Source organism: Ochotona princeps, chromosome 32, assembly GCF_030435755.1.
Source record: "Ochotona princeps isolate mOchPri1 chromosome 32, mOchPri1.hap1, whole genome shotgun sequence".
NCBI classification, from domain to species: Eukaryota; Metazoa; Chordata; class Mammalia; order Lagomorpha; family Ochotonidae; genus Ochotona; species Ochotona princeps.
In genome coordinates this window covers 9,653,061-9,677,243 of record NC_080863.1, presented here as the reverse complement: position 1 = coordinate 9,677,243, position 24,183 = coordinate 9,653,061, and the positions used below count along the sequence as shown (strand labels likewise).

At 42.5% G+C, this 24,183-nt stretch overlaps 1 protein-coding gene across 1 annotated transcript in view; it reads right to left on the bottom strand.

Moving 5' to 3' along the window:
• Positions 1-5,469: 5,469 nt before the first annotated feature.
• The window catches only part of RSBN1L (round spermatid basic protein 1 like), a 37,749-nt gene continuing 19,035 nt past the window's right edge, over positions 5,470-24,183 (bottom strand). Inside the window, exons 3-8 of the mRNA XM_004591348.4 lie at positions 23,401-24,041; positions 11,737-11,874; positions 10,744-10,886; positions 9,370-9,537; positions 8,060-8,168; positions 5,470-7,974 (exon numbers count right to left, since the gene is read on the bottom strand). Coding sequence (XP_004591405.2) covers positions 7,330-7,974; positions 8,060-8,168; positions 9,370-9,537; positions 10,744-10,886; positions 11,737-11,874; positions 23,401-24,041 — 1,844 coding nt within the window. The 3' untranslated portion in view covers positions 5,470-7,329. The remainder of the gene's footprint in view (positions 7,975-8,059; positions 8,169-9,369; positions 9,538-10,743; positions 10,887-11,736; positions 11,875-23,400; positions 24,042-24,183) is intronic.

The window sequence follows — 24,183 nt, the reverse complement described above, 5'->3', positions numbered from 1 at the left end:
AGCTGCAGCAGTGAGCTTGAGAAGAAGTGCAACTCTGAAAGCTATCCTGAGGGCACGTGCTAGCAGCACGGCCTGCCACTGAGGCAGCTTTCATGAAAGGAAGAATCAATCCTTGTGGCAAAGTTAACTGATGCCATGTTTTAGGAAACCCCCGCAACCAACCCACCCTTCAACACGGTGCTGACCAGTCAGCACTGGTCAATGTCAAGGTGAGATCTTCCACCACTAAGACAGTTACACCCTGCTGAAGGCTCAGATGATTGTTAGCACGTCTTAGGAGTATGTTATGAGTAAACACATGTTTAGAAATAATGCTGTTGTTGGGCCCAGCGGCATGGCCTAGCAACTAAAGTCCTCGCCTTGAAAGCCCTGGGATCCCATATGGGCGCCGGTTCTAATCCCGGCTGCTCCACTTTCCATCCAGCTCCCTGCTTGTGGCCTGGAAAAGCAGTTGAGGACGGCCCAAAGCTTTGGGACCCTGCACCCGCGTGGGAGACCCAGAAGAGGTTCCAGGTTCCCGGCATCGGATCGGCGCGCACCGGCCCGTTGTGGCTCACTTGGGGAGTGAACCATCGGATGGAAGATCTTCCTCTCTGTCTCTCCTCCTCTCTGTATATCCGGCTTTCCAATAATAATAACAAAATCTTTAAAAAAAAAAATAATGCTGTTGAACACTTGACAGACTGGGATATGTAAGCATAATTTGTACATGCACTGAGAAATTGCAAAAAGAGCATGATTTGCCTTATTGTGACGTTCACTCTACTGCAGAGCTCTGGAACAAAACCCGCAAAGTCTCTAAAGGTAGAAGCAGTGCTATTCTGAAGTCAGGGATGGACGTTTTGTCTTTTTTAAAGATTAATTTATTTTTATTGGAAAGTCAGATTTACAGAGGAGAGACAGAAACATCTTCCATCCACTGGTTCACTCCCCAAGTAGCTGTAACAGTCATTGCTGAGCCAATCAAAAGCTAGGAGCCAGGAGCATCTTTTGGATCTCCAACGTGGGTGCAGGGTCCCAAGGCTTTCTGTCATCCTCTACTGCTTTCCCAGGTCACAAGCAGGGAGCTGGATGGGAAGTGGAGCAGCTGGGGTTAGAACCAGCACCCATATGGGATTCCAGGCATGCAGGGCAAGGACTTTAGCCACTAGGCTACCACATCGAACACCAGGGACTAACTTTTTAAATTGTAGAAATAGCTATAACTTGGTTTTCCAACCTATAAGATACAACTTTTGTTCCTTATCTTATGGAGCCAGTATATTATATATTAGGTGATATGACATATTATATATGAGGAGATACAAAATGGTATTTCCTAACTCCTCCCCTGTGTCTTGGCTGAAGTCCAGCATATACAGAACCTGCATGGGGTGAGCCAATGGACAACGAGCAGCAGAGAACCGATTATACCCCAGCTACATGACAAGGGGACACCTGGAGATGAAATGAGCAAAGGCAAGAAAGGGCAGACACCGTCTAAGTGCATTTGAAAGGAGAAATAAGTTTTCATACTGCTGTGTTCCAAATTATTTCCTCCAGCCAAGGCAGAGTATTTTAAAAGTACATGAAAGAATTAGTAAGGAAAGTGAGCCCTCCTTATCCATGCGTTCAACATCCATGGATATAAACAACCTCAGATAAAAAAAATACTCAAGAGAAAAAATTGTGTTATTCTGGTCTGTGTTCCCTATACAACCCATACCTCCACTGTGGCTCTCACATGGTACTAATTAGCATAACAAGTCTAGTTATGATTTAAAGGGAAGATGTGAATGGATTTTCTGGAAAGGCCATGCTGTTCTCTGTAACAACTGAAGTATCTGCATACTTTGCTAACAGAGGGGGAGGTCTAGAACCAATCACCATGGATACCGAGGGGTGATTGTTACTGCACTGTCACCTAGTAAAGGTGAAAACTGGGCCCATCTGATGGAAGAATTTGTGATATGTAACGCTAGAAAAGAAAAGATTGCGAGGGTTCTCTGGTGTAATACTAAGCATTCGACCTTCATTCTGTAGGAAGGAAGTCATGGATTTCTAAGCAGAGTAACAATCATTGTAGACAATGATTTTAAAACTGAAGACAGCTTTAGAAAGCTCAGTCATCTAATGTCTAGTCACTTTCTCGGTTACTTTCTAGGTATAGCTGTTACAACCATCCTCTGAGGATAAAGTACACGTTTTGCAGAAACAGGTGTTTTCACAGGATTGTCAATATGCTACGCGGGACATCCACATTGCTTATCAGAATGCCCAGGGTTCAATTCCTGGACTCTGATTTCAGCTTCCTGCTCATGCATCATGCAGATGCTAGAAGGCAGCTGCTCAAATAGCTGGATCCCTGACATACGTGGGAGAACTGAACTGCATCCGGGGCTTCCAGCTTCAGCCTAGCCCAGCCCCTTTCTTTGCAAGCATCTGGGGCAGTGAAGCAGCATGTGAAGAAGCGTGGTGTGTTACATGCGTGTGCCTGTGCACATCTGGCTGTCTTTGAAATAAAATTTCTGAGGAGTGGTGGGGGCATCACTCAAAATCCCATTGTAAATCGGATGCAGAAAAAAATAGAAAAATCATGTTACTGTAAGATGACAATGTAGAAAGATAGTGCCACTAAAACCAAACGGAGGAGGGAAGGAATAGCTGTGCTTGATGACAGGGCAGAAGAAAAAAACAGGTCATACAGAATTAAGAAAAATAAATGGTCAGAAGTGTGGCAAGCATTAGAGAAGAATTACAAAATGCTGCCAATGGAGTTGTCAGGGGTGATCTTTGAGAAAACCATCAGTTGGGTGAATGATTGGATATTAGGACTCAACTGAAATTGTTCTGAGCCCAAGAATAAATGGAAGGCAAGGAAATTAAAGACAGAAATTTCCAGGGACTGGGAAATCAGAAAGTAAACAAGTCAGATTCATGCAAAAAAAATTTTTTTTTAAGATGGACAATATTTTTCATGTCATAATCTGGCTCAGTTTAAAAAATTATTTCAAGAAAAGCAGAAACTTAGGGTCGGGCAAGCTCTCTGTCCAAAGAGGTTATCCAACCCTGTGTTATGCCAAGTGTAACACAGCACTCCACAGCACAGCACAGATTGTTTTTAAAGCATTACTTCTAAATTTTGAAACGCACAGCATGATCCAGAGTTCACATACTTTGAAACATCTCTGAGAAGCATCGTTATTCCCTTCCCGTTGGTTTACTCTTCTAATGCCTACAAAGCCAAACATCTCAACCCAGTTCTCTCAAATGCTGGGGACCCAACCACCTGAGCCACCACCCACTCCTGCAAGGGTGTGCATTAACAGGAGGCTGGCACTGCTTCCAGGCCCTCAAAAGACGCAAGGCAGGTGTCCCAAATAATGTCCAACCACCTGCCCCATAGTTCTCATATTTTAACATTGTAGTCCTTGGTTGGCAGATAATACTATCCATACACATAGCTAGGTAAACTGTACTTTTAATTTCTAGGAGACATAATTTCTACTTGTCATACTTCCCCCTAAGCTCCTTCGCCTTCCCTGCTTGTGCCTAAAGTCCAGGGAGAGCTGCAGGGAACAATGAACTACAGTGTAATGCCATCCCCTCCTTTCCCCGTTCACACAAGGGAGACAGGACACACAGTGTCTGTGAACTTAAAATGGAAATCCACTCTGCCCGTAAGTTTGTGTGCCATGCAAGTTCTGAAAAGCATTCAGTTCCACCTGCAGATTACAGGGGTTACACAAAGAGCTGACCAAAGAAGCCAGGACAGAAGGTCAAAGGACTTGGCAGTTCTTCAGAAGTGTCCCCTGAACTGTATCTTACGCAAAGCTTCCGCTTCTGTTAGGAAACAAGCAATGCATGCTAAAGCCAATCAAACTACCCTTACTCATCAAAGCAGGTTGAGGTAAAAGATACTCTACCACTCTAGAGACTGAAAGCCAATCATGTCCTGTTAGCAGCCTACGAGAATGGCACCTTGTCCTTGCTTTCTGGAGCAGACACGGCTGTGCCTAGCAAGACACCATGTCCTTCCCAACACTCATACCTACGTTTAGTGACCTTATCAAAGATAAGCTCAATACTCCCTTCTGCTGGCATAAGTCAGCTCTGGTTACTGGTTTTTTAGAGGAAAAAACAAAAGTTTCAATCAGAAATCATTTCTAAGATTTTGTTTTTAAAGATGAGAATATTAAAATGTCAAAGTTAAGAAGGATTACAAAACAAAGGTTGTAAGATGATGGTTATCAAGCTCAGCATTTATTGAAAGGTGGAAGACAAGGAAAATTCCTCTTAAACTCCGCAAACAAATATCGCACCTTTGCCAAGTGTTAATATTGAGAGCTTCTTTACATGACAATAAAACTTAAAAAAATAACTGAATGCCATTTTACCAAACAGTGCTAATTTATTATGTACAAAAAAATCTTCTTACCTTCCGTAGGTATTTGGGAAGAAAGTGCCTTACACGCAGGAACTTAATCTAAGAAAGCCTCCACACACCCAACCCTCCACAAAGTTACAGGGCGGATTAAAAATGAATACATGAGAATGTTTCCAGCAAACGTACGCACAGAAAAACATACACAATGCACGCACACCTACATACAATATTATGCTGGATAAAGCCGATCTTTATTTAAGGCCCACAGCCTTGGTGCCAAGGAAAAGAATGAATATGGCTTTATTAAAGTTTGCAACTAAATACTAGAGATATTTAAATCTTCTGCTAGCTAACCAGCTATCCTGAGTAGGAAACATCCATTTCCTTAGATACCTCTAAGGGGATAAACAAAATGGGAGAGGGGGAGACGCTGAAGTGGACCCCACAGAGGTACCTTAGGTTTTTACGTAAAGGTCTGCATATCCATTTCATAACTTGCACAACAATTCTAGATCATTAATGACCATACAGAAATGATGTCTTCAGTGCTTTGTGGCTCTGGTCCAGGAAATTAAAAAAATCAAACCAAAACCCTTATATTCAGATAAAAAGCTGGGATGTACTAACTAGGAAGCCATAAATAGAATGCAATATTAAAATAGAGTTTGTAACAAAGGCAGCTCACAAGCTCTCAGATTCCATCTGCAGAGGATTTTAAAATTATAACCCGTAAGACAAGGAACATAAGCATTACTCAGGGTTGTATCCTGAAATCTGAGGCCCACACTGTTTATTTCACCTCCACAGAGATGAACACATTTAACAAAACTATTTTTTCAAAATATGGATCTGCTTTATGATAGCCTACATTGGCCACTAGACTTGTTTGTTTTAGTTATGCCTTCCTTGAAGTAAAAAAAGTTTAAGGCTCATATATTTTGGAGGGATACCCTAAAGATTTTTCATTACAGTATGACATCAGTGTATCCATGTATATCCTTTGGAAAACTGGGACATACATATACATGCACACACACACACACCCCTACCTGGTAAATATATCACCCTTCGACTAAAAAAGAAACAAACAAACAAAAAACCATTTTAGCTTCTCTTCCCATTTCTCAAAACTGGTGTATGGAGAACTTCCACCTTCCAACAACTTAGGCGCAAATCCACAAAGTTAACAGAAGATGAAATTCGTAGGAAAACATGGTAAGACAAATAACATGTAAAACAAGACCCCCTATTTACACCGTTAGATCATTTGTGCCCTCCTTATCCCATGACATTTCCTATGTTGCAAACCTATTAATTTCCTAGAAACCATCAAGATTTCCTAAGACATCTGCCTACCTTCTTAGCAAACTGGGAGCCAGAAACGCAGCTAATTTCTGCTCTGGCAAACTGGAGACAATGAGCAGTTTTGATGGGCACACGCGAGGCCAGGACAGACACGACACAGCAATAGTAGCCTAAGAAGAAACACAGAGTCCCCACTGGAAGTCATCTACCAAAGCATGGGCCCAGAATAGATCCAAAACCAAACAAACAAACAAAAAACAAAGCAAAACATGCTTGCAATGATCAGAGCTCCTTTTATCAATGCACACATCAGAGACTCTTGGTCTGGGTTGAATTACAGTTCACGGTAGTGCAGAAGTCCATCATTACAGAGATCTGTTTCAGACAGGGACCATCTTACTTCCTATCACGGTGTACTTCAGAGCTGCTTTTCAAAGGCAAGTGTTACAAGTTGTTGCCTTGCTAAGGCGGGCAAGGGATCCTGAGAACAATGAGGTAACACAGTACGCTGTTAGTCGCATCTGTGTAGGGAGCAGTTTTGAGTCTTGTCAGTGCCCTTACTTTATGATTGTGTGGCTGCCAATTTTTCCCTCCCCCCGACCCCGTATTCTGGAAGAAAAAACGTAAAAGAAGATTGCAACTGATTATAATTAAACATTCAGTAGCTAAAGATTATCTTAGCTACTATGAAGTATAGCACAGATGTTCATTAGTAAGAACATTTTCTAAACCCATCATTCCATACACAATAAAGAAAATGTACATACAACAGAGAAAATCTGGCCACATTATTAGAAGGGCTGGGTTTCATTAACACTCCTTGTTTCTCCCGTATTTCTGAAACCATTTCTATTATCGCAATACCTTTCTTAATGGTGCATATAAATATTTTAAAATGTATTCCAGGGGACAGGCCTAAGGAGTGTCACATACTCATTTTATCAGCAACCTAAGAAGTTAATGATATACATATATACATTGCCATACATACACACAAACATACAGATGCTGTAATGAGTGAACCTTGGTTCTTTTAAAATGTTTGCACAGTGTGAAAATTTAAATATTTACTAGATTCGGATACGTACATTTACACTCCGCTGCCACTTAAATGGATATATTAGCAGAGAGAAATGTAATATAGCAAATAAATGATTTAACTGAACTGTCAATTTGTCTTTGCAGACCCAACAGAAAACATATTTATTATAAACCTTTATTAAATGGCTCGCATATCAATATAAATCACGCTAAAAAAGTTTTTAAAGCTATTTATACTACAGTGCTAACACATTCAAAATGAAAAAAAATTATATAAATAAGCTCTATGGAAAGCCTGAAGTTGTCAAAAAAAAAAAAAAAAGAAAGTCTGGCTCATATTACAAAATATGTATGTTAATCTAAAACTTGGAACTCCAACTCAAATAATTTTTTTTAAATTTCTTTATGTTTCAACCTGCAATGTTTACAGTGCAACTGGCCTTAAGTGCTTTCTCCTTCACAGTTGTGGGCAGGCACTGAGGAATGTTTCAAAGCTACATAAACTCTATTTTGTAACCCCATGTGGGAGCAAGTGGTTGGCTTGCTTTCAGAATTCATCAATCTTTATTACATTAATTAAGAAAAAAAAAAAAAACCAGAATATTGTATACACACATTTAGCACAAAATGTCCCCATCTTTTCCATCCTGATTTGAATGTGCTGAGTGAGGTGGCTTTGGGTCAGTTCCACTGGTGAGCCTACCAGGGCACAACTCTTCCTTTAATTCTTTGTTGCTGCTTGCGAATTTAGAATCCACACCAAGTTGAAGTTCTGTAAATTGGACATGATCTAACTTTCCTTTCATGCTCTGGCCGTCCATATTATTCGGTGCTCTAGTCTTTTCGGAAACATGAACGGTCACAGGTTCTTCCTTGCTTCTTACAGCTCCAACGGGTTCCTGTTTAATCTGTTGTAATTCATATTTAGAATGAGATCTGTGTGAAAACACAGAATCCAAGGAGGTTTTGTTTCCAGCACGAGCCGTGTTGGCACTGGCAGGCCCAAGAGCTGATGACGCAGGATCTGGGGCCGCGCCGGGGTCCTGCGAGGCTGTGTCCCCAGAGGAGTGCCCCTCCTCTGAGTGGTATAATTTGAGCCGAACGTGCCAGGCTAAACTGCAGACAGCTGAAACAGTCTTGAACTGATGCACAACATTCCTTGGAATGAAATAAATGTCATTATCAAACAGCTGAATCCTAGCGTATCGAATGCCTTCCCTCCTCAGTTGATTAAGTTTTGCGTCATCAACCCACTGGACACACTAAACAAAAAAGAAAGAAGAAACGCAACTAAGTCTTTATTCCACAAAGAAACCAGACGAGAGACAGTGATGGTTTCGAAGGTACCTGAGACAGAGGAGGTTCGTGCAAATCCAACTGCATCCGCTGAACCACTTCTAAGAAGTCCTCAGCATGGAAGCAAATTACATCTTTGGTTATTCGGGGTTGATCAGGCCTAAAAAATAAAATAGGATCATGAAGAAACCAGCCCTGAATGTTTGACTGTTATTCATCCTTATTAAATTCCAAGCAAAAGTAGTTGAAGATGAAGACCAAAAATAATTTCTTAAAAATAAAGCATAACTGGAAAACCACTTTCAATTCAAACCAAAAGCCAAGACTTCGAGTCTAAACACTGACTGGAAACAACCCACTTCACTTTATCACAGCTACTTGTAACAGGCCTTTGAAAAAATTCAAGTGATTTGAGTTTCAGTAAATAAGGCAAATGCAAAAAAGGTAGTATGTTTTGCTCTAAACTTAAGGTCAGTCCTTCACAGAATTAAATTCAGGGCCCGGCAGCGTGGCCTGGCAACTAAAGTCCTCGCCTTAAACGCCCAGGGATCCCATATGGGCACTGGTTCTAATCCCGGCAGCTCCACTTCCCATCCAGTTCTCTGCTTGTGGCCTGGGAAAGCAGTCGAGGACGGCCCAAAGCTTTGGGACCCTGCACCTGTGTGGGAGACCTGGAGGAAGTTCCTGGCTCCTGGCTCCTGGCTTCGGATCGGAACAGCACCGGCCCATTGCGCTCACTTGGAGAATGAATCATCGGAAGGAAGATCTTCCTCTCTATCTCTCCTTCTCTCTGTATATCTGACTTTGTAATAAATAAATCTTAAAAAAAATTAAATTCAAAATATTGCAGAAAAATTTAAGAACATTATATTATAGAGGCAAGGTCAGGTACAGAAACACCAATCTCTCGTGACTTCACACAGGCAGAGACTAGACTAGACTACTAAAGGCTGAGGGTTTGGGGCTAAGAGAGTTAACAGGTACGGGGCACAACTGGGTAGAAGGAAGCCCTTCTAATGTCCTCTGTAATATGCTAACATTTGGAAATATTTAATCAAAAGCAGCTGGTGAGGAGGACTTTAAATGCTCTGAACACTGCTTTTCTGGTTTTTGTTTTGTTTTGTTTTGCCCTTCAGGTCCTAGAGAAAATGAAATCGCATCTCCCTCAATGCAAATAAATGACTTCAACAATTCTAACCATTCAAAATGCTTAATACAATTTTAGAATTAGGACACCCAAAATACAGGGAAATAATGAATCTTCCCTCCCCTGTCCCCCGTAAGAAGTTACTAAGAAACTTTCCAAGGAAATGTTTAGAGACCCAGGAGGCTTTTCATTAGAACAGCAGTAGTTTATGTACCACTGTCCACAGTGCACAGCCTTCAGCACCCCGACGGCAGCTGTCGTCTGTCGTTCGAAGCCTTGCCCGATGTGGTCCGCGTGTGCTCTTGTCCTGTCTTCAAAGAGCATCTCGCGAGGCTCACTGGTTCGAGGTAGGTACTGAAGGTTTTTGATCTCATTGGTAGTTCTGTTTAAAAACAACAAGCTACACTCATATATGGACGTTTCCATCAAACATCCGATATTCAATCATCGTCCACTTGGACCAAACGAATGTAAAAAAATCACCTGCGTGGGCCTGGTGGCGTGGCTTAGTGGCTAAGGTCCTTGCCTTGAACGTTCCGGGATCCCATACGGTCGCTGGTTCTAATCCCGGCAGCTCCACTTCCTCTCTATCTCTCCTCTCTGTATATCTGACTTTGTAATAAAAATAAAATAAATCTAAAAAAAAAAACTCACCTGCGTGGCCATGAGATATTTTAAGATATTCCCAGTTCTGTTTAAATTTGACAGAAACATCCTGTATGGACTGTACGTCAAGTACTATCTGAATAGTGACCCACGAGACCCCCTATAGAAGCTACTCTGCTCACACAGCCCTGGTCATTGCAAAAACCACTCCCATTTTGCTGTAGAAGGGAGATGAGAGCTTTTCCAGCTGAGAGTCTCTCTAAGGTTTCTCTGTTGCTTCTAGAGACAGTTCTGAACTGCCCTCTTAATTTTGTCCTCCCCCTCTTCCCTAGCCTTTCAGGAGTCACTCTTGATTGCTCTTTGTCCACCCCTCCATGACAGCCTTACTCCATATACAAACAGAAATAATACTTCTCTCCATGCATAATGTTCTGTGTGTCAGAAAACTAGTAAGAGGGTCACTTCCTGTGAAAGACCTCAAAGCCTTCCAGAGCCCACAAATCTGTCTCAAAAACACATTGTAGAGCCCGGCGGCGTGGCCTAGCAGCTAAAGTCCTCGCCTTGAAAGCCCTGGGATCCCATATGGGCGCCGGTTCTAATCCCGGCAGCTCCACTTCCCATCCAGCTCCCTGCTTGTGGCCTGGGAAAGCAGTCGAGGATGGCCCAATGCATTGGGACACTGCACCCACGTGGGAGACCCGGAAGAGGTTCCAGGTTCCCGGCTTCGGATCGGCGCGCACCGGCCCGTTGCGGCTCACTTGGGGAGTGGATCATCAGACGGAAGATCTTCCTCTCTGTCTCTCCTCCTCTGTGTATATCTGGCTGTAATAAAATGAATAAATCTTTAAAAAAAAAAAAACAAATTGTATCAGCCTATGTAGTTCTTTTTGAATTTATACTCTAATGAGGCTCTCCAACTTCCGTTCCTCCCATTTCCAACGTATAAACACACACACACACACACACACACCCTGAGACATACCTTTTCCTTTTGAAAGGTGACTTTGGCATGTCAGCCACGGGGATCATCTGCTCTCCGGGGCGTACCCACATGATGGGCCCATCATCACTATCTGTCCGACTCTCTACTTTCAGGCTAGACAGTGTCCCCCATGGCAGTGTACACTAGAGACAAACAATTATTTAGAAATCAATTGTTCTGAAAATACACCTTCAAACAGCTCTTCCCTCACATACTTGCACACACAACTTTATCCTTCAGCATCGGTAATCCATGTCAGGAAATATTCATACATTGTAGCTTCAGGAAAACGAACGCACTAAGGAAATAATCCTGGTTTGCAGCCGTATCTCCTCCCCCCACCCCACGCTTCTCTTCCTTCTGGATCCCAAGAGGTTAATAAGCTGACAGAATAATCAAATGTTCTCCAGAACAATCTAGAGCAATGAGCAATCGTGTCTGATAAAAAAAAAAAAAAAAGATAACAATCACACACAATAAAACCAAAAGGAAAACTAAAGTTTGTTTAGTACCTTCTGAAAGAGAAGTAAAATGGGTATTAAGTTACATGGTCAAAATACCTTCTATTTGGAGGCCCAGAGAGGGCCTACCCAACCAGCTCCGAGAAGTCAGGGCTGAACATGCAGATGTACAGTCTCCCAGGCCAGTTTTTCACAATGCCAATCTACCACTCCTTTGCCCTAAACACTGTAATTTAGTAGAGATCCTTCCTATGCCTTGATGCGTTCAGAAAGAGCTGAGAAGCACACGGAAGCCAACATCGTGTAATGGGAACAGGCAAGGGTACCTCTCTGACCCGCCGTTAGGCTTTGCCATTACGGTCAGAAGTGGCTGTATGTGTCCACTACACAGGAATTACCCCAAAGTACTTTTCTCCTTTCCTCCAATCCAAATAAAACCAAATTCTAAATCTGAAAGAGCTGCTCATTTAGATCAGCCGTCACCATCAAAGTAATATCCAGACTGGTGCTTGCTGGGCTTCTTTCCTCTTACTTTTAAAAACGGTGACTCTTCTAGCATGTCCAGGAACTCTGGGAAGTAGTCCCCCACTTCTTCATCAACTGCTCCCACCAAGCTTATCTGTCGCATCGGGCCAGCTCTGTAAGTACCATGAGAATATGTTCTTTTCACCTGAAGAACAGAAATTCAATTGATCGTTAACTATATACCAATGAAATATTTAAAAGAAAAAAAAACACTAGCTAAAGAGACTTGCTATCGCTGTGTAATCAATAACACCATCTCGGAATACTAGAATGTAATACAATGCAAGCAAAACAAGAAAGCCAGGTGAGAAAGGAATTCTTCAGCGTCCATTTCCTCCACTAGAATGCTGTACCCCAGAATGCTGATCCTGCGAAGCCATCCGCCATCATGGCCACCAATCAGTGGCATTCACAAAGCAACAGTGAGGCAACCTGTACCCCCAGAATCCATAGTGCCTAAATTTTCACAACAGAAACTTGTGTGTGTTCAGGTGCTCACACTATTAAACAAGCTGTCTTGGTGTAAGTCGGGGGGCGGGGGGGGGACCAAACTTCCTTTTAGAAACTTTAGAAGAAAATCTATTTTCTCTGGATTAGTCTTTATGGTCAATAAACTTGGGAGACCAATTTATCCTAGTGTGTCCAGGATCATCCCCGTTTCTAAAACAGAACAGTAGGTAAACCCAGATAGTCAACCTGTGACCACATCAAAGAAGTTCATAATCTAACGCATATATCTTCAGAAACATGACAATAAAAAGTCAACAGAAATAGAATTATTTAAGACATGAAAGATTGTTATCTTTATATCTTAATCAGCAAAGGCAGTATAGCAATGACATGTTAATTCATTAATAAGTTTATTTACCAGAATTCCAAGCCCTGGGTTTTCATTCGTTGTCAAACATTCAGCCTTCAGCACCTCCAGCCATTCTGTAAACCCCAACTTGGAAAACCAGGTATCAGCTCCTGCTCTCACGATCTTCCTGTCTCCTGTGAAGTTCCTAGCACTTTCTTCACCTAGACCTGAACTTGAAACCTCACTGTCCACTCGTCTCCCAGATTTTCAGTTCTCTATTTAGATGCACGAACAGAACCACTATATAAAAATCAGGTGCTGGCTTACATTTTTGTAACGCAGTCTGATAAAGCTAATCCTTTCGGTGTGAATTCCAGTACGCTGACAACAATACAACGTGTCAGACTGAGTTTGCGGACTGTCTTATGTCCACAAATGATGACATTTGAGAGCGCAGGTGGGCATTACGAAAGTGAACCAAACAAGACGTACAAAGCACAGTTTTTCCAAGTGTTTTGAAATGTCATTTGGCTCTTAAAAAGTCAAACCAGGAAGGTACTGGTTCCACTTCTGACAGTAAATTTTGCATGTATGAATTTCCTTGTCTGGCTTATATAAGATATTTCATCGAAATCAGTAGTTGAACAAAGCCAAAATCATAAAATCCTAGCCATCAAGTTGCTTCCTTCTCTCTTACCACAGCACTAAAAAAGACAGCCTATCATGATGCAGAGGGCGTGACCGTTAGGAGAGGCAGACATAAAGTGAAATGCACATCTAAGCACACACTTAACATTTAAAACCTTTGGGGCCAGCCTGATGCCTCAATTGGCTAACCACACCGCCTTCCCCACTTACAAGTGACAGGATCCCACATGAGCACCTATTGTATCCCAGCTGCTCTACTTCCCATCCGGCTCTCTCTGCAAGAGGCCTGGGAAAGCAGGGGAGTTCTTGGGCCCCTGCACCTGTGTGGGAGACCCGGAAGAAAACCTCCTAGCTCCTGGCTTCAGATCAGCTCAACTCCAGCCCTGTGGCCACTTGGGCAGTGAACCAGCAGATGGAAGATTTTTCTCTGTCTTTCCATCTCTGTAAATCTGCCTTTCCAATAAAAATAAATAATTCTTTGAAATTTTTTTTTCATTGAAATAAAGCAGAACATTCATCTCCTGCCCTCACCCTCATCCCACGTCTAGTTTGGGATTTCCTCAGAAGCTCTAACTAATTTTGATAATTTTTACAAAAGCATGATCCTGGGCCCGGCGTGAGAGCCTAATGGCTAAATCCTTGCCTTGCATGCGCCAGGGTCACATGTGGGTGCCAGTTTATGTCCTGGCTGCCCCACTTTCCTTCCAGCTCCCTGCTGGTGGCCTAGGAAGGCAATGGAGGATGGCCCAAAGCCTTGGGACCCTGCACTCATGTAGGAGACTCAGGGCAAGCTCCTGGCTTGGGATCGGCTCAGCTGACAAATGATCTTTCTCTCTGTCTCTCTTTCTCTGTATATCTGCCTTTCCAATGAAATCAAATACATAAAAAAAAAAAAGTATGATTCTGGGCCTGGTGCTGTAGCCTAACAGCTAAAGCCCATTCACCCAGATTCCATATGGGTGCCAGCTTGTGTCCCGGCAGCCCCACTTCCCAACCAGCTCCCTGCTCGTGGCCTGGGACAGCAGTAGAAGATGCTCCAAAGCATTGGGACCCTGTACCCACATGGGACACCCATAAGAGGCTCCCGGCTTTGAATTGGCTCAGCTTTGGCCGCTGTGGCCACTTGGGGATTGAATCATCAGATGGAAGATCTTCCTCTCTGTCTCTCCTCCTCTCTGTATATCTGAGTTTCCAATAAAAATAAATAAATCTTAAAAAAAAGTACGATCCTATTAAAATTCATATTCTAGTTCAAAGGATTTAAGAGACAAGCTTGATTTTGGAAATGCTACAGATGCTGCTAGTATTACAGTCTCAAATACTCTACCTGAATCTTCACGCCTAGCTCTTCACGTCTCATGGCATAAAACATACATGCATGTAGATTATGACCATCATTTATTAGTATTCTAAAAGTAAAATCTCTCTCGGGGTCAGTGCTGCGGGATAGCACGTCAAGCCACAGCCAGTGGTGCCGGCATCCCAAATGAGGGCTGATCCCAGTCCCAGCTGCACCACTTCTGAACCAGTTACTTGCTAATGCTACCAGGAAAGCAGTGCGGGATGGCCCACATCCCTGGGCTCCTGCAGCCTGCCTAAGGGACCCAGAGGCTCCTGGCTGCACTCCACCTCAGCTCTGGCCATTGCAGCCATTTGGGAAGTGAACCAGCCGATGCAAAACCTGTCTCTCCCTCTCTCTGTGGAACTCTTTCAACTAACTAGTGTTTTTTTTTTTTTCGTAAGTAAAATCTCTCTGTTCTTTTAACCACACTTTGCTGGATATACAAAGCTGATCCAATCTGCCCATTATTAAAATCCAAGGATGACCTCAATCCTTCCCTGCCTTCCAGCCTCTCTCTCAAATAAATCTTTGTAAAAAGTGCAAATTCCATTAGAAAATAAAGGTTTGGGGCCCGGCATGGTGGCCTGGCGACTAAAGTCCTGGCCTTGAACGCCCCAGGATCCCATATGGGCACCGGTTCGTATCCCGGGAGCTCCACTTCCCATCCAGCTCCCTGGTTATGGCCTGGGAAAGCAGTTGAAGACGGCCCAATGCACTGGGATCCTGCACCCGCATAGGAGACCTGGAAGAAGTTCCTGGCTCCTGGCTTTGGATAGGCACAGCACCGGCCTTTGTGGCTCACTTGGGGAGTGAATCATCGGACGGAAGATCTTCCTCTCTGTCTCTCCTCCTCTCTGTATATCTGACTTTGTAATGAAAATAAATAAATCTTTACAAAAAAAAAAAAGGTTTGTTTTTTTAATAAAAACTGCATTCTCAGTCATGTTTACATCAAAAACTGTAATTATCTTTCAAAACATTTGTTCTCCAAATATTAACCATAACTCTATGACAATCAATTGGATAGCCTCAAGTGCTGTTACATTTAAAATCAAATTCTAAGGACCAAAATAAAAAAATCTGAAAAAGTAATCTCAACGGTAAAGTACACTATTCCTTACAACCACACATAATTTCTAGTTCAGGAACTCAGTATCTCAAATCCACACGAAATTGACTGAAGCCATTTCAAGGAGAAACACAGCAAATTTCACATAGCAAAGCATTCCTAATTTAAAAGCATGAACCTGACAAAATACACAGGAGGCACTTCAGCTGTTCAAAAGAGAACAAAATGCACACGCTTTTCAGAAACACACAAATATTCCTGATTTTCATGACACTTGTGTTACTAAATTATATAGCAAATACTTACAATTCACCTATTACGTGAAATAAATCAAAACATAATACCATAAAAACACAAACCCTAAGTTCTCTAAAACTCATATTTTATATATACATGTGTGTATAGAAAGAGAGAGAGAGAGAGAAGAAATTGAGCAAATTTTGACTCTGAAGAACCCAAGGGCTGGGGGAGAAACAGAAGAACAGAGGAAGAGAATGTTATCATATTCTTAGAACTGCATGAACTATATTACTTTTATTAAAAGCTAAAAATAAAGAACCAAAGGACAGGTAAGTAGAGGGGAGGGAGGAAAGAGGTGACTCTCCAAACAGCCCAAAGAACTGCCAGAGAGAGTATGTCTCATCAAACGCCTCTTCTTCCACACAGTTCTGATATTAGACACAATCAGAACTTATCTGTATGGCAGGCAACAGGAGAAGACAAGAGGCAAAAACTTGGGGTACCTTTCGGGGAGTCGCTGTTACAGCACTACAACGACCAGTCGGGACTAGAGTTAAATGACGGTGCACATCTTCAGTACAGACCGCGGATCCTGACACATCCTGGCACTTCGGGCTGTATGCTTTCATTATTGAGAAACATCACTTCATCTGAAAACAAAATCTCTCAGCTGGATGGGAGGATCACCATGCTCTAGGCACCTCAGGAAAGATGGATCAAACTACTGGTTTCCTGATTCTGTTTTTTGGATGAATCTGAAAGAAGTCAAGACCTGTCACTGCATGAGAATACGTACGTGTTTTCCAAAACAGAGACGCACCGAGTTACAGGGGCCGTTCTCAGGCACACGGCTCCTCTTGCGTTAGCTGTGTATGTGAGCTCTCCAAAGGACCAGAGAACGAGGCCGGGAGGATCGTCACTTAGCGTGTTTTTGTCAATGTGTATATTCGATGGTGCCTTTCAATGTCCTCCACATGGCTTCCCTGTCCCCCCACCAGAGACCCACGGCCATCCTGTCTGCCCCTTCACTTCTCCTTCAGGATGTAATCTATGGCTGGCACAAACGTGGAGGAAAAACAGAGAGTGGACTTCTCACCACAGGTAAGGGTCAAGTGGAATCTTTCAGAGGTTTCGCTCAACGGAGAACAAACTGTTTATGTTTATGTTTATGTTATGTTTCAACTAAAGCTCTATTCATTGCCCACCTACAATCTTAAGTCAAAAAAAAAAACCCCACAAATGTGTGATTCTGAGGCCGGCCTTCTACATTAAAACAGTCATCTTCCTACCAGTTCATAGAGCCTCCTTGTCCCAAATCCATAAAACCTGTTGTTTTGTAAATTACAAAAGCTGCGGCAGCAAAGGACAAAACAAAGAGTATTAATAAGTTATTTTAAAAACCAAGGAGGGGGAGGGTTCACTTCAACTTGACATTTCTCAAAATATGTTTCCTGAAAAGGGATTCTGCAGTCCCGTGAGTTTGGAAACCACTTCTGGTTGGTAGGACTGCCACACACGGTAACTACCGAAGTCTTCTAGAAGCCTCATAGCAAATACGTTTATTTGGCCTAACATGGCATAAACTACTTTAACTTCAAAAACATATTTTCTTGCGTTGTCTTCGTGATGTCTCTACCAATATCCCATGGTAAGAAAAGTTCCTCTGAATATTTTAATAAGTAAACAATAGACAATGAACAACGGAGGATACGGTCAGCATCAACCTGAAGATAGTACGCAAACAGGATAACTGCCAGACCCCTAACTTGAGGGAAGGGCAGAAGAGGCTCTGCTGGTTTTACTCCTGTTTTGTTTTTTTGCTTTAAAGGGTGACAACAGGAGAGAGGAATCTCCTACCTTTAAAAGCAACACCTGCGTCTGAGGCATTCGAAGATCTCCACCAATGAACGTGCCACAAGGGGGAGACATTCTCCATCACACCCAACACGCACTTTCCAATCAAAATGGGTACTGACATTGAGTTAGCAATTGATTACCAAAACACACATGTAAACTTCAAACACAACAAGAAACTAGCAGCGCATTATTAAAATTAACACACCAAAGGGTAATAAAGCTCTTTTCTTCGTTACAACCTATGGTGCTATGCTTGAATGACACAACGGTCTTCATTAACCCGACATCCAACACAGCGAATGGCGCTAGGAGGAATTCAGCAAACTTGTCAGTTTTCTCCTCTCAATCTTCCAAAAAGTGGGCAAACACATGATATTATCTTTCTAATATCTTCACTATCAGAAGAGCAGACATTCAATCAATGAAAACACTGATGTAAATTTCTTAACAACTTAAGAGTCAGGATTAAAATGAAAGTAAGATTGAGAGTTTGGAATTATAGGAACAATAAGACAACTGCTTCAGTATTCCTAATCTTCATAGTTTTTAATATAGAGTTCGGTGCGCACACTGGTTCCATACAAAGTGACACTTCTGACTGATTAAACTTTTGCTTGCCTTTCTGTATCCCTACCATCTAGTACAATTATGCTAAAAGAGTAAATATTATCACTGGAAAGATTATAGAACCAGCTAAATAAGGTGTCATCTTCTAATATCCACAGACCTTAAGGCAAATTATCTGGTTGCCCTGTAAGAAAAGGAAATGGATGGGAGGTAAGGAGGAGGGCAGAGAAGTAGAATGGACAAGAGGGAGTGGGTGGGGACAGCGAGGGAAGGAAGAACCAAGTCTGATGGAGCTGGCTGGGGTTCCACGAGCCACTGGTCGCCTGGACCATGGCTGTCCACCCTGGGATGCTGCTCACGCCACCATCGTCCATGACCACAGCACAAGGCGCACACACCAGCCCTGCTGGTGGCCACGGTTCTCTTGGCGTCTGACTAAACTTTTGAAATTCAAATGAATGCATTATATACAGTGTTACAATCTTCTGTATATGAACATAGAGGAAAACAAGGCAGACATTTTAACAGCATTCTATATAATTGTACCCATTAGAGCAAGTATTCACATGCGAGAATCTCCATTTGTCTTTAAGGATTAAATATATTTTCCTAAAATTATATAAAATAATAAACAGTGGATTCTTACTCTTTTCTACCAACTCCATTCTATTTTTTCTCTTCTCATAGGTTTTTGGAGCTTTTGAATACAGTTTTGTGGGATGATTTAAGAAAAAAAACTATCAAAGATTTTTTTAGCATATGAAAGGTAGAAAAGTCTTTAATAAGAGTAATTAGTTTTTACATTACAACATTTTACAAAAGTTTCTTTACTGCTGTCCTTCATTGTGCCCCATAGAAGCATCACTGACTCAGGACTAAAGGAGTTCTTCGTGGTAGACATTAGCACAGCAAGCTTCCCTGCTGAGCGGCCCCAGGAACAATCCTTGACTTCATCACCTACAGCTTGTTTTTGTGATGGTTGACACTGACTGAAACTACATTCTGATACTGGTCTCCCATCCCTTCCCTCTTCTAGAACACTGGCTCAATCAGTATTATCCTCCTTTGCTGAAGACAAATTTGCCAGGCAGTGTGCCCACTGATCTACATGACAGAACTAAACTACGCCGTCTCACTCTATGAATCCAGGAAACGGAAATCAGTCTTCTCTAAATTTTAGATAGTCTAAATGCTACCCATTGCAAATCTCAAGTAGATGCATAATACCACAGATATAGAAAACAGGGTGGGGGGGGAGAAATGAGGTACAAAATGCATTTTCAATTTCTCAAGGTGAGTGTGAATGTCATGTTCTAACAAGTGCTGAGAGCTTCCAAGTTCTCAAGGTTGATAAACAAAATGGAATACCTAGGAATTAATCTAACACAAGATATGCAAAAGTTCTACGTTGAAGGTCAGAAAATACTGAGAGAAAATGGAGAGAGAAATACAGGAGACTACCTGACCCTGGGATGGCTCAAGATGATGGTTACCAATTCTAACTTAGCCACAGAATCAGCATCATACAATCACTATCCCAGAAGATTTGCATGTGGAATTTGAAAACATGATTCTAAAGTTTATATGGAAATGTGAAGGGTCAAGGATGGGATTAAGACAAGTAGGGCAATGGAGTTAGAGGGCTTAGATCTGCACACCCATGTATACAGCCAAATGATTTATGACTAGGGTGATATTTAAATGTGAAAGACAAGACACTAAGTTTCCAAAGGAAAAAAAAAATTCCAGATAACATAATAATGACCTTCAAGTAGGCAAAGATTTTTGAATGAAGCCACTAAAAGTACTAAGCACAAATGATTACGGACTACATCAATTGTAAGAATTCTAAAGGCATTCCTAAGAGTGCAAGGGAGGTGGCTGCTGCAGCCCAGTGGGTTAAGCTGCCATTTGGGATGTCTACATAATGGAACGAAGTGCTTGCTATCAAGTCCCACCTCCGCTTCCAATCCAGCATCTGCTCATACAAAGGGAGGCAGCAACTGAAGGCTCAACCACTTGGGTCCTGCCATCCAATGTACAGGACCTGGTCAGAATTCCGACTCTGTCTTCGGTTTGGTCCAGCGCTTGCCGTGGTGGCCATCTGGGGAGTGAACCAGCAGATGGCAGATCCCTCAGCGTCTCTCTCCCCCCTCCTACCTTCTCTGCCTTTGTCATATCGTCTCTTTCATGCCCCTCTGCCATTCTCACTAGGTAACAGATAAATGAGTCTTTCAAATCAACAAATCAGCCCCTAAAAGTGCAAGACACCCAGTTAGAGGAAATACTTGCAATACATTCAGCTGACGAAAAAGATTCTGACCTAAATATGCAAATAAGAAAATGGGCAGAAGATTAGGTAATTTACAAAAGAGTAGGTAATTTACAAAAGAGGATATTTAACTGAATAATAATCATATATAAAACCGCTTGGCCTCCTTGGCCACCAGGGAAACAGAAATTAAATCACACTGAGCTATTACTACCTAGTCACCAAAATGCCTGACATGAAAAATACAAATTCTACTAAGCCCAGGATGTGAAATAAATGCCAGTGGAAATGTCAACTGGTTATGGTAACTTTAGAAAACAGACAATAGTTAGCAAAGCTGAGTATCTGCATAGCTTTTGATCCAGAAATTCCGATCCTGGGGACTCAAGATCCACACTGGTCACCCACACACAATTATAAAAGTATTTCCAGCTCCTCTGTTGCAACAGCTCCAAAGTCAACACTATAGTAACCGCGATCAACTGTGCTAGAGTCATACATGAAAAAAAATCATTAAGCCATCAAGAAACGAACACTGCTACACGGAAGATGGATGAATGTCACACACAGGACCTTGAGGGAAGGACAGCGGATACGATACACACACTACTGGGATCCTTATAAACAAAGGTCAGAAAGCATGCCAAATTTACCAGTGATATTCTAAGCGAAGTTGGACCTTACCTGGGTGTGTGGGATTGGGAAGCCGGCAAAATGAGATTTTAAAAAAAGGTTGGGGAAAAGTCTTCTGACTACCAGCAATGTTCTATTTTCACACCCCCAACATGTTCACTTGATGAAGATTCATCAAATACTTGTGTAATGTGTGGTTTTCTCTGTGCATGTACTTCAAAGGAAAGTTTAGTGGGAAAAAAAAAAACCACAAAAAAACTCAATTCCTGCAGGGACACTACTTAAGATACAGAGCTTGTTCGGGGGGAACTCAGAGAGCAGAAAGAGAAATAAGCTGACTTCAATACACATGCCTGCTTTTCTCCCACTCATCTCTCCTGGGATCGTGGAGGGAATCAGAGGAGAAGCTGAAGGCAGGTTTTCGGCAGGTATTCTTCCCCAACCTCGGGAATGATCAGAGCATGATCAAAGTATATACCCTGCACACAGCCTCCTGCATTCATTCTAAAGCTAAAGAAGCAAAAGCTGACCTTTGGATAGATTCGTTTATTTGAAAGGCAGAGTTTAGGGAAGGAGAGAAGAAGGCAGGGAGAGGGAGAAGAGTTCCTACATCTGCTGGCTCACTCCTCAAATGGCCACACTGGCAAGTGCCAAGTCAGAAGCCAAGAGCCAGGAGCACCATCCTGGTCTCTTATGTAGGTGCGCCATCCTCTGCGGGATACCCAGGCCATTAGCAGGGGGATGGATCAGGACGGAAGCAGATGAACTCAAGCAGCTGCACTTCCAGGATGATGCTGAGGTGGACGGCTTTACCCACTACATCACAACACAGACCCAGGCTGATGTACCTAAATCACTAAGCTGGTAGATCACACAGCCATGAGGCCAGGGCCACAGCTGGCGACACAAAGCAGGCACCTGTTGAAGAGCTTCTTCTGTGCAACACATGGTTCACCAGAAGCCCAAGGAGGTGCTAACAACCAAGATGTGTGGTTCGTTCAGGACTCATTCACACTACAATCTTGGCCCACAACGACACAATTAAAGAATCCAGCATCTCCAATATGTTCTATGTCATACAGAGAGTAGGAAATGGAAATTAACCAAACACATGCCCTCACTGCTGATTTTCTTATGTAGAGGTTCTTATGCACATTCTTACACAATAAATGGTAATTCCTTATATTACAATAAATATTCAATACTTCTTCCACAACTTCTATGTGAGGGACCCAGCACTAAGCATTTATTTTTAGTTACTTGAAAGGCAAAATCACAGAGAGAGCGCTATCTCCCACCCACTGGCTCACTTCTCAAATGGCCACAATGATTAAGAATAGACCAGGCTGCAGCCAGGAGCCTGGAACTCCGTCCAGGCCTTCCACATGAAGGCAGGGGCTCAGGCACTTGGGCCACGTTCCAATGCTTTCCCAGGCGCATGAGCAGGGAGCTGGACCAGAAGTGAAGCAGCCAGGACTCAGATCAGTACTCACACACAATGTCAGCTTCGCAGAAACAACTTGCTGCACATCAGCAGCCCTAGTACTAAACACTGCTAAGGCAACAGAAAGCAAGAAGATCATTTTCAGGGATTGAACCTGTTGAAGGAGGGCCTGGCGTGCTAACCTAGCAGCTAAAGTCCTCACCTTGCATGCACCGAGATCCCATATGGGTGACAGTTCATGTTCTGGTTGCTCCACTTTCCACCCAGCTCCCTGCTTGTGGCCTGGGAAAGCAGTTGAGGAAAGCCTTGGGACCCTGCACCCACCTGCGCCAGAGACCAGGAAGAGGCTCCTGACTCCTGGCTTTGGATTGGCGCAGCTCTAGCCGCTTGGGGGGGGGGGTGAATCAATGGACGGAAGATCTTCCTCTCTGTCTCTCCTCCTCTCTGTATATCTGACTTTCCAATCAAAATAAGTAATAAATCTTTAAAAAAAAAACTGTTGAAGAACTGGAAAAAATACAGGGTCAATTTCATTAGGTCCTACCTAAATCCTTGCCAAAAAAAAAAAAAAAGATAACAGAATCTAATTATTTTAAGAAATAAAACAGATGAAGTAGAAACTAAAGTTTCAGGTTTTGATATTCACATCAAGAAGTAATTTGCTCTTGATACATCTCAATGGTTTCATCGTATTCTTACCTTTTTTGTGAAAAACAGCCACATTAGGAACAAAGGACAGAAATTTGTCTAAGACATATAATTAAAACTCACTGTAGAAAAGAAAACTCAAAACCTCTTACCTGAGCATGAAAATTGGACATAGTCGTTGTCTCTATATCTTTCTTTCCCAATATCTCCATTTTCACTGGCGAATTGGGAAAATTAAACGAGAAGTAGTCTAAAAAGTCAGGTAAATAAGTAGCTGCCCCATGAACAATACCCATTACATAGAAAGCAGAAGCGTTCTCATTCTCACTGAACACCAGACCCACAAATTCCTCCGCAAACCTCTCCATCTCCACGGGAGACAGGTGGGAGAGTTCGTTACTGTAGGCGTGGACCACCGAGGCACCCCCGTTGGGCTGGTGCTCAATGTGGATGAGCCGCTTGAACTCCAAAGTGTCCAGTCTTTTGAGGTTATTCTGCACTCGTGGCTCCTTTAATGCCACAAATGGAGACTCACTGTTCTCTGGCCTTCTGGGCTCAGAGTCCTTGGCATCCCAGGGCTTGGCAGCATCGTCTTGCATGTTTTCGCTTAGGTTGCCTTTGGTTTCCTGATCTTCCGTATCAGACAGTAATCCTGAGCAGACGGTCTGGATAGACTTGCTGTACATTTTCGGCCGTTTCCGTTTTTCATTCTCTTTGTGTTTCTTTTTCTTTTTCTTCTTAACCTTTTTCATTTGTAAGTCTTCCACACTTGCTTTTGCTGTCTCCTTCCCACCTGTTGGGAAAAATTTTTGTTTTTTGAAACTCCACATGTTGATGACTTGAAAGACCATGCTTTAGGAAGCTTTTTGTAAAAAGTTCCCTTCCAAAAAAAAATTTACTCAGATGTACGTTTGGCATCTGGGGCTCATTTCACA